The sequence below is a fragment of the Salvia splendens genome, chromosome 10, assembly GCF_004379255.2.
Source record: "Salvia splendens isolate huo1 chromosome 10, SspV2, whole genome shotgun sequence".
Lineage (NCBI taxonomy): Eukaryota > Viridiplantae > Streptophyta > Magnoliopsida > Lamiales > Lamiaceae > Salvia > Salvia splendens.
This window is the reverse complement of record NC_056041.1, coordinates 23,492,649-23,503,352: the sequence shown is the minus strand read 5'-3', so window position 1 is coordinate 23,503,352 and position 10,704 is coordinate 23,492,649. Positions and strand designations below refer to the sequence as shown.

At 35.2% G+C, this 10,704-nt stretch overlaps 1 protein-coding gene across 1 annotated transcript; it reads right to left on the bottom strand.

Moving 5' to 3' along the window:
• Positions 1–1,543: 1,543 nt before the first annotated feature.
• On the bottom strand, positions 1,544–5,073 carry LOC121750655 (pectinesterase/pectinesterase inhibitor PPE8B-like). Its single transcript, XM_042145230.1, has 3 exons — positions 4,601–5,073; positions 3,377–3,910; positions 1,544–2,303 (listed from the first exon to the last, which is right to left on the bottom strand). The coding sequence occupies exons 1-3, from the start codon at positions 4,890–4,892 to the stop codon at positions 1,621–1,623; spliced, it is 1,509 nt and encodes a 502-aa protein (XP_042001164.1). The 5' UTR covers positions 4,893–5,073; the 3' UTR covers positions 1,544–1,620.
• Between the last annotated feature and the right edge of the window lie 5,631 nt (positions 5,074–10,704).

Sequence of the window (10,704 nt, the reverse complement as noted above, 5' to 3'; positions counted from 1 at the left end):
AGAAGAAAGGATTAATAAGGGGAGAAGAATTTAAATACAACTATATATATATATATATATATATATATATATATATATATATATATATAGGACTGTGATCAATACCAAACCACTCTTAAACCTTAAACGCCGAACAACATCATTATATGATAACCTGGAGTTCATTATAATGAACTAATAACAAACTTATAATGAACTTCAGATTTCTAAACTATGCATGATGATATCATTGTTTTTAAATCTCAGAATTCCCTATAATGAACTACACATAAAGTTGTAATGAACTCCGCGTTATTATATAATGATGTGTTTGGCGTTTAGAGTTTTAAACTAGTTTGGTATATAATACAACCCTATATATATATATATATATATATATATATAAATGATATAATCAATTCTTAAGTAATACTATGACACAAAACGAAATACGGAGTACATATTATTATCTATACTAATCTAAAGTGCAAGTTTGATAAAAAGTCTTTAATACCCTTTTTGGAGGGAAAATGGAAAGATGAGGTGTCTTCTATACAAAAATAATTTTTTAAGGCAAAAACAATTGGACAAATAATAGTCCAATAAAATGCTAACTTCTTGAAAAAGTTTTAAAACGCATTTAAATAGTGCACTACCATTAAATTTTTTTATAATTAAGTTATTAAATTTATATATTAATTAGCCTTATATTTGAGTTAAATTAGAATTGTGCTAGAGAGTTTAGTTTGCCTTCCATTTATTTAGGTTAAAATTGAGATTTAATCATTTATTGCAATACTTTTTAATATAAATAGTAGTGTAAATTATCACATTATTCAAAACAAACAAGATGCATAAAATATTATCGTTATTTTAAGTGATAGTAGTAATTTACTTTTTATATGTATATGTGGCGGGAAGTAAGAAATTTATTATTTCCAATATAAAAAAATCATTTAGTCTTTTGAAATGTATATCAAGTTATGCTATGGTCTGAAATTAAAAGAAAGAAATAAACAGTCAACTAAAATGTGATTATTGGATAATACAAATTTTATAACTTGACTTCTCAAAGAAGTTTTAAATTTATATGATTTAAATTATTCATATATTTAATGTGGATATGTTTAATATTCCATATATTTTTTCAAATTAATTTTTTATAAATTAAGCTATTAAATTTATATATTAATTTACCTTTTATTTGGATTAATGACTTGCATAGCACTTTCAATAAACATCTTTACTCACACATATTTTCTTTATTTGTATATCTTATTCTAATTAATTCATACTCTTTGATTATTAGTCACACATCTTATTTTTGTCATTAATTTTATTATTTTTGCTTCACTTAGATTATAAATTAAAATTGCATAAATGTTTCATTCACTGGGGAGTAGTAAATTCTTCATTTTGAGTGAGACAAGATAAGTACATTTCTGTTTTTTTAAATCTCCATATTTCTTTCAATTCTTATTTTCTATATATTTATTATATTTTATATTCATTATTTGAAACTCTTATGTCCCGTGCATAGCTCGGATGTTAATACTAGTTACTATTAATAAAAGAGAAGACCCAAATCAAATAATGAAAGCTAAATTAATGTCAATAAATGATAAATTTTCATAAAAACATTCAATTTGTCAATCCAGCAATATACCTAACCCCCGTCGTAGGCAGCCATGTATTCCCCACAATAAACTCCGCCACCGTATATCTCTTCGCCTCATCCGAACCGTTCAAAACCCGAAAACCTGGCCACTTAACACGGGCCTCTATTCCTGCCCCCGGCCCGTAATTCATATACTCTGCATAAAACAGAGTATCCAGCGCGAAATCGCCGTTCCACTCCAACCACCCTTCGGGCCTAACTGCACTGCCGATGTACGACTGCATCACCACAGTCCGCGAATATAATTTCCACGGCCTCCCGAGGTACGTTGGGATTGCAATCCCGGGCTCGGCTGAAATGTTGCAGAACTGGATTGAAAAGCCCGTTTCTTCGCTGTAGTCCTTCCGGCCCTGTGCGGTGATAGTGTTCTTCTGATTGGGAAGGCCGTTTCGGGCCGTGATCTCGCAGTTCTGGAAAACGGCCTTCCCGTCCCCGAATATGAAGTCGACCGTGCCGCTGATCTTGCATTCGCGGTAGAATTGGCGCATCGAGTGAGAGTATAATGTGTCTTGATATCCTCTGACATTGCAGCGGTATAGCACCGAGCGGTCGGAATCTGACCGGTACGCCACCGCTTGGTGTTTTCGCGGGCCGGCTGTGTTCTCGAATGTCATATCGCGGGCTATGAATCCTTGCCCCTTTGCGGCTTCATTTTGTTTCATGATCAAGGCTTGTTAGTAAATATGTTCATCAAATTAAGTGTATGAGTGTATTTGTGTGTGACATCTCATAATATTAAAAAAATTTGATTTTTGTCAAAATACAAGATCTCTTTATAAAACTTATATATTTATTTCATGGGATATAATTAAATGCATACTTTATATATTTTACAAACTTCAAACTTTGATATGGATTGTTAGATTTTAAGATTTGATGTCAACAGAAAATGTCAACACAGCATCTTGAAATCTAGCGATCCAGATCAAAGTTTGGAGTTTGTATGAAAAAATGTAGTTTGCATATTATCACTATCCTTCATTCCATTGTTGAAAAATCAAGACAACATGAAATAATCCATCTGTCCTCCATTATGTGTCTCAGTTTTCCATTTTGATATGTCCTTTAAATTGGCTCACTTCACTTTGGTAATGGACCCTACATTCTACTAACATATTTCCCCTTGCAATATATTATAAAATTAATCAATAAAAGTGGGACTCACATATCATTAGCTTCTTCAACTTATTTTTCTTTACATTTCTTAAAATCTGTGCCGAGTAAAAATAAGACGTGTGTTTGGAGACGGAGGAGTAAGGGGTAACATGCATTTTATATCCCTTTTTGAACATGCAAGGCGTGGAGTAGAGATGTATGGGGACCATGTGAAGATGATCTATATTATTTACAAGTGAATATGCACTATGCATACCACGTAAATCAATAGCATAGACATGCCACGAGACGTGTCCTAGAAATCTCAATGGGAGACTTTGAAAAGCCAATCTTAAATGCACAGAATTAAATAGGAATTGCAGTTAGTCAGGATTGATCTGTAAATCGATATGTATATCCGTATACAATTTATAGTCAATTTTTTACTTGGTACAGATTTTAAGAAATTATTTAATTTTATAAAGAAAAATGTAAAAATGAGTTAATTTAACTCTTTTTTATATTGTTTTTATAATAAAAACCGTGAGTGTAATGTTTAATGAATTGATGAGATCCACTTATTAAAATGGAAAAAACTAAATTAATTAATGATGAGATTCTTACCAAATGTAGTGGAGCGGTAAGTAGTCCAGCCATCAACAAAGCTCCGATTACCAGAAATAACCGTCGCATCGGCACCGTCGCCGATCATCATTATGTTCCATTTCTTCTTCCCGACCTCCACGTACTCCTCGTACACGCCTCGCTTCACGTATATTACGTATTTCCTGGCGCTATACTCCGGCGCTGCGCGGACCGCTTCCGCCACGCTGCTGAAGTTCCCGCTCCCGTCTGCGGCCACCACCGCGTCCGCAGTGGCGCCGCTGGCGGATTCGAGGAGCTTCCGGTCCCGCGATTCGATCCAGCGCGGAAATCGATCGCTGCTCGTCAGTCTTCTGCCGCCGCCTGAATTGGACTTGACCATGGAGAGAAGGTTGAGGACTAATGAGGTGACGTGGTCTAAGCTGCCGGAAACAAGGCCTTTTACGACGCCGTTTGTGCCGTCGAATCCTTCTATGCAACTGTCTTGATTCGTCAATGCTCCGCTCAGTAACGTCTTCACGTCGTCAATCACGTTTCCGGTGCCGTTACTCTTCCCTATATGTAGTTTGTAGGGAAGATATTTAAGCAAACATTTTCATAAGGAATGGTTTTTAAATTTCAAGGATCATTTCATCCATGCAAAGTGCAAAGTGTAGATCATTATCACCGGTACTCCCTCCGTCCTCGAATATGAAGCTCACTTTGACCAAACACGTGTTTTAAAAAATGTAGACAAAAGTAGGTTAAAAAAGTTAATGGAATGTGGTACATCATTATCACCTTATTATAGGAGTCCTATTTGGTTTGCACATGAGTTTTAAGAAATGTAAAGAAAAGTTAGTTGAATAAATTACTGAAATGTATTAGTTTTATGATATCACGTGGGTGGAATTAGTTAGTGGAATGTGGGGCATACTTACCATTTATGAAAAAAGTGAAACTTGACTCTTATTGTGGAACAGACAGAAATAACTAAATAAGACTATTATTTGTGGGACGGAGGGAGTATTACAAATGTTAGGGCAGTGATAATATGCAAACTGCATCTTTTCTACAAACCCCAAACAATTATCTGTACCGTTAGATTTCAAGATTTGATGTCAACACAACGCCAATCGGTCGACAGTGTTACATTTCCGTTGACGCTATTCGTCATCGGTTGACATCAAATCTTGAAATCTAACGGGGTACAGATCATAGTTTGGAGTTTGTACGAGTTTACGTCAAAACTTAAAACAACCTTACCATATGTATTAAGGGAAGCAGACAGGGCAGAGCTCAACTGGTCCATGGACACGTCCATGAGTTCGAGGCAGTCAGAGACGGCATTGCTAAGCCGGAAATCTCCCACTTTTCCGGCAAACTTGGACACGATGGCGACCACCTTCTGCACTACCCCAACTGTGGACTTCACCGTCCCAGAAAATTCCGAGACCGGAACTTTTAAACACGCCGATTCGCTCAAATCGCCACGCCCAACATCAGCCAAAAACACAACCACCAACATAAACAAAGTTTTCCATAAACCACAAGCCATATTAGTTTCAAGAAGAAGAATTATTTAGCTTTTTTTTTAGCTCCACTGTTTATCAAGGTATATATATAGATATATTTTCTAAATTCGGTTTTTATTAGTGTAATAAAATAAAATAGAAAAGGATAAATGGAGAATAGGTGCCAGCGAAGGGCTCTCTTCTTTTTCTTTAAGCCTTTCCAGGTTTGAGAACTTGTTTGTGAGGGCTTTTATTTCCTTCTAGTCTAAGTAGTCTATTTAAAATTGTGAGAATAACAAATTCCATTGTTCTGGAATTTAATGTTTTAAATAAATTAAACAAAAATCCAGTTAATTTAAGCAACTAAAGATTCGTGAGTGATTAAATGGAAATTAACCAAACCAGCTAGGACTTATTAAAAAGAAATAAAGAACTAGCTAAGCCAAACATCTAAGCACTAGAGTTTGTTGGCTTTTTAAACTGATCATATGTTGAAAATTTCTAATACTACAATAGAATTATTAAAATTTTCAAACATGAATTAGCTAGATTATAATAATTGTGAGTCAAAAAATATGTGGTCAATATGGGTTTAGTTTTTGTTCGATTTGTTCTTTCTCTGGACATATTTAATTTTGCTAGGTATTAATTAGGATTTGTAATTGTTTTTTAGATTTTATCATTATAGATCATTGTTGATTGTAACGGTTGGTTTTCCATAATTAAGATCTCATTGTTATTAATATAACTAATTTGATTTGGTACACCAAAAAAAGGTGAGCAAGGGATCTTATAGGGCCGGGCTTAAGCCCAATATTTTAAATTTAATTAATATTTTCTTATAGATCTATAGTGATCTTATTCTTAGCCTAATAAGTTTAAACTTTTTGAAATACACTTTAGCACGGGCATTTCAACAGAGTTTCAAGAGTAAATATGAAAAAATCTTGATAAAATTAAAAAATGTAAATGTAGTGCTTCTTAGTCTATATAAAAGTATATTTGACGCGCAATTCACTAAAGTTTTGGGATCGAAAATATTTCATAAAAAAATACTACTCCCTATATAATGCAGAATGGAAAGACTCCCCTGCATTTGGATGCAAACCAAAGAATATGAGAACTACTATGATTCTGGCTCATAGTGAAATTTGCATCAAAATAGTGCAGAAGTAACATTAGGTGCAAAATGATTTGGACTTTTTACCACTTTTTAACTAATTTAATTCCTAAATAATTGGGTGAACATGCATGCACGAACCTTTTTTCGATTCCTTTTCCACAATTTCCAGTTATAGGCATAGAAGGCACAATAATTGACATTCTTTTTTAACGAAAGTAATTAGAAACAAAGGAGATTAGGAATGGCATGCAATTTGCAATGCGTAAACATTACAAAAAATTAGTGTTTTTCCAAAATTAATTGATTCCGAAACCTTAATCATGGATAGCAACGGTCCCCACGATTACGCGTTAACTAAACCTAACTTTCTTATTCTCTAAATCTCTCCAGTTTTATTGAGTAAAATAAAAAAGTTTTTTCCATCCTTTAATTCCCTACGAAGCTAGCGTATCAAATTCAAATTCAAATGTATAATTTTTTTGTATCAGTTGCTAAAAGTCAAAGAAACTACTCCCTCTATTCGCTGCACCGCAATTGAGTCTTGTTTTCCATTTTAGTTCATCCGTGCTAATAGTAGTTCTGATTATTTTTACTATAAGGCCATGTTTGGTTGCCAGGATTCTGCTTGGGAAAGTAATTTGATTCCTTAAATTTTAAATTAATGTGTTTGTTTTCGTTTTTAATCAAACTGGGAAAGTAATCAAAATCCTAAAACAAGGAAAGTTAGTACAACTTTCCAGGATTCTGAATGCTAACTTTTCTTAGTTATTCTTTTTCCCAGTTTTAGGATTCTTACATATTTAATGCAATATAGTATAGTTTTATTATTATTATTATTATTATTATTATTATATTATTATTATTATTATTATTATTATTATTATTATTATTATTATTATTTATTATTATTATTATCATCATCATCATCATCATTATCATTATTATTATTATTATTATTATTATTATTTATTACAATGTTTAAAAAATAATTTAAAAGTATAAACAATACTTAATTTCAGGATAATAAATAACTATAATTCAAATTATCATAATTATAACTATATTATTAATATTTATATTTAATTTTTATTATCATAATAATAATAATTTATTAAATAATTAAATATAATTATAATAATATAATAATTATTACTTTATAAATTAGTAATTAACAATAAAATTGTAGTAAAATTTTAAATTATAAAATTTATTCAATTAAAAATTTAGTAAATATAATAATAATAATAATAATAATAATCTAATTTATTATTATATTATTATATATTATGATGTATAATCCATATTTAAACTATCCATCGTAATAATAAATAAAATAATATAATTATTATCATTTGTAATTAATAATTTATTAAATAATATGTATTATTATTTTTTATAAATAAAAAATGATAATTATATTTTTAGTTTAGTGTTTAAATCAAATATAAACTTTAAAATCTTGATATTTTTCAAACAAGGGAAAGTAAAGTTATTAGGAATCATATTTCCGGGATTCATTTTCCCAGGAATCATTTTCCTTGTCAACTTTAGTTTCCCGCCAACCAAACATGGCATAAATGCTAATATGGTCTCATATTCCACTCACATTTCATTTAAACTTAATGTATATAAGTGGGACTCTTATACTAGTATTAACTTTTTGTCACTCACTTTTTTTAATATTTCTTAAAATTCGTGTCATCAAGAAATGAGACTGCTAATGGTTGACGGAGAAAGTAGTGCGGTATATCATCCGAGAAGAAGTGTGTGATTCCACTTTCCACGTCAGCTTCGTTATGAACTTTTGCTATTCAAACCAAATCAACAAAGCAAGTCTACTAGTCAAGAGTTTCTTGGTCCTCATTGGAAAATAAGAGATTTGTACAAGTGAATGGAGTGATAGTTAGAGCATCCACAACCGTGCTCTTGCCAGCGGCACGGTTGTGGGCCCGGGCGGTACTATTCATGTCTGCTCTCTGGCAAGAGCACAACACCCACAATTGTGCTCTTCCGCAAGGACGAGCACAATTAATTTAATATTCAATTAAACATAAACATTTCCATAATACTAAAATTCATTAAAAATCACAATAAATATTACTAAATACAAATAAAATAAAAAAGACATAATTAAAATCCTAAAAATTAAAAATTACATAATTAAAATACTAAAAATTAAAAATTACATAATTATTGGCTAATATTACCCGAGGAAGACTACTCATCCGGCGGCAACAACCCCAATTGTTTTTGGAGACCCACTATCATGCCCTCGTGCGTTTGAAGTTGCGTGGGGGTCATAGTTGACCTATCGGCCATATTGAGTTGAGCCAAAAGGGCCCACAACGAGTTGTTCGGGGGTGGAGGTGGAACATAGGGTGCGGGTTCGGGGGCGGGGGCCGATGGAGTCGCGGAGCGCCGGCGCTCGGCCGCCGCCTTCTTCCTTCCTTGCGGTCGGCTTTGGGAACCGCTTGGTCCGGCGTCGGGCTACCCAAGTTAGCTCCGGCGAGTTGGCTAGCCACTTCTTCGGAGCCGGAGTCAGATAGGGATACCGACCTTGACCGTTTGGAGGAGCCGCTAGAGGAGGATGTTACGCCTCCCAGATACCTCGGGTGGAACCGCGTTTCCTGCCAAACGTTGAGGTACTTGAACGACTTACCGTTCATGGATTGGTATGTGCTCAGCGCCGCAGTGATGATGTCGACCTCGCTCAGGCCGCTCCCGGCATTCCGCGACTCCTGAAGAAAATAGCCATTGAACTTGCCAATTTCGTCGTTGGCTCGGCCGATGCAGTTGCGCACCATACTCTCGTTGCGCTCGATCGTTCCCGGTGGCCGGTTTGCATTGTACCGGCGAGATACGCGCCACCAAAAGTGATCGCCCGATTGGTTCGTGCCAACCGCCGCATCTTCGGAGATTTTGAAGTACGCCTTGAACAATTTATCCATCTCCGCCGGCGTGTACGGTGTGCGGACACCGCTGCCGCGAGTAGGAGCTTGCGGAGGTTGGGAGGGGGCGGTCGGCCTAGGCTCCGGTGTCCACCCGTATCGTCCTCCGGAGGCACCTTGGTCGTCGATTGGGTATGGACGGTAGCCACCCGGAACAACCGAATCTTGGGTTTGAGGAGGGGTCGAATATTCCATTTCCAGACTAGGAAACGGTTGTGAACCGAACCATTCGGGGTTCCAACCGTGGGAGCCCGTAGGGTTATCGCCTTGGCCGAACATAGTGATGTTGTAGGGTATGAGAGAATGAAGATGAAAATGTATATGAGAGATTGAAGATGAGAATGGAGATGAGAGAATGATGATGAGAATTGTGTAGTTTGATGTGAATTTTTGGGAGTGAAATTGGGGGTATTTATAGATGAAAGTGTGTATTTTTGGGGTAAAAAAAATTTAAAAAAAATTAAAAAGTGGGAAAAAACGGTTATAAACGGATATAATTTTTTTGGAAAGTGATTTTTTTTTATTTTTTATCGGTTTTTTTAATTAAAAACCGATTTTTTTAAAAAAAAAATTATTTAAACCCAACGGCTATGCCGTTGACGAATGAGGGCGCGCCACGTCAGCTGCTCGCTGGCACGGCGCTGCTCGATGCATCGAGCAGCGCCGTGCCAGCAGCGCGAGCGCAGCAGCGGCGGGTGGCGTCCGTGCCAGCGGCGCGGACGGCGGTGGCGAGTAGCGCCACCGTTGCGGATGCTCTTAAGCCACTAAAAGAACTACTCAAAAGCCCAAAGTTGCTAGAATGAATAAGCTCAAAAGGCCTTTGATCAGCTCAAAAAAAGGTAATCATACTTCCTCAGTTTCTAGAGAACATAAACTTTTTGGGAATATGACCTCCACTAGGGTGGATCGTGATATTATTAAAAATCAGCTTTCTAAGACATATTCCCTATATCTCTAAAAAAATAGATAATATGTGAAACAACATAAGCTTCACTACACGACTGGTAGAATAAGAGAATAATAAAAAGAAAAAGTGATTGAAGTATTATCAGTAGAGAATAGGACCCAACTTATTAGAGAGAATAAAATTCTTAAATAGAATAAGTCTATTTCTTGAGACTACCAAAATGACAAATATTGTCTGTTTTTAAAGGACGGGTGAAGTGTTTTTGTACTCTAATACCCCCCTCGTTCCATAGTAGTGGAATCGTCTTGTCATTTTGATATGTTCCATAATAGTGGAGGCATTTTATTTTTTAATAGACTAAAGTCTCAATTTGGTCCTTAACATATTGCGTTTTTTTTTGTCCAAAACATTATCTTTTGAATTATTCGGTCCCTCACATTTGAAATCGGATCACATTTGGTCCATTTTGGACGGTTCCGTCAAATTTTTGACGGTTTTAATTACCGGGTCACAAATCCGACACTAATCCGTCACTGACTGTGAGAAACTGATCCGTCACTAATCCGTCACTAATTGGGAGAAACTGATTCGGCAAATTTGATTCTTCGCGAGTTTCGGTAAAAGGTACAACTGCTGAAACCGAACGCACAACATCACCAATTTTTCTCAATTTTTCTCAATTTTCCATCCGCATAAAAATTCAACCATCTTTAGACACATTTGCGATCAGAATCATAAATTTAAGCACATATTGTAAACGAGAATCGGTATGGCGGCGACGCTGCCGATCGTCAGGATCGTAGGCAACGTGAGCAATTTGATGACTTTCGCGGCGGCGTCGGCAAATCTAATTCTTCACGAGTTTCGGTCTCCACCTT

Excerpts from the sequence above, each read along its gene's own strand:
- LOC121750655 (XM_042145230.1), bottom strand. The coding sequence starts at position 4,892 with ATGGCTTGTGGTTTATGGAAAACTTTGTTTATGTTGGTGGTTGTGTTT. Across the intron at positions 3,911-4,600 it reads TGCTTCCCTTAATACATATG|GGAAGAGTAACGGCACCGGA; the intron begins GTAAGGTTGTTT and ends AACTACATATAG. Across the intron at positions 2,304-3,376 it reads TTACCGCTCCACTACATTTG|CCGCAAAGGGGCAAGGATTC; the intron begins GTAAGAATCTCA and ends AACAAAATGAAG.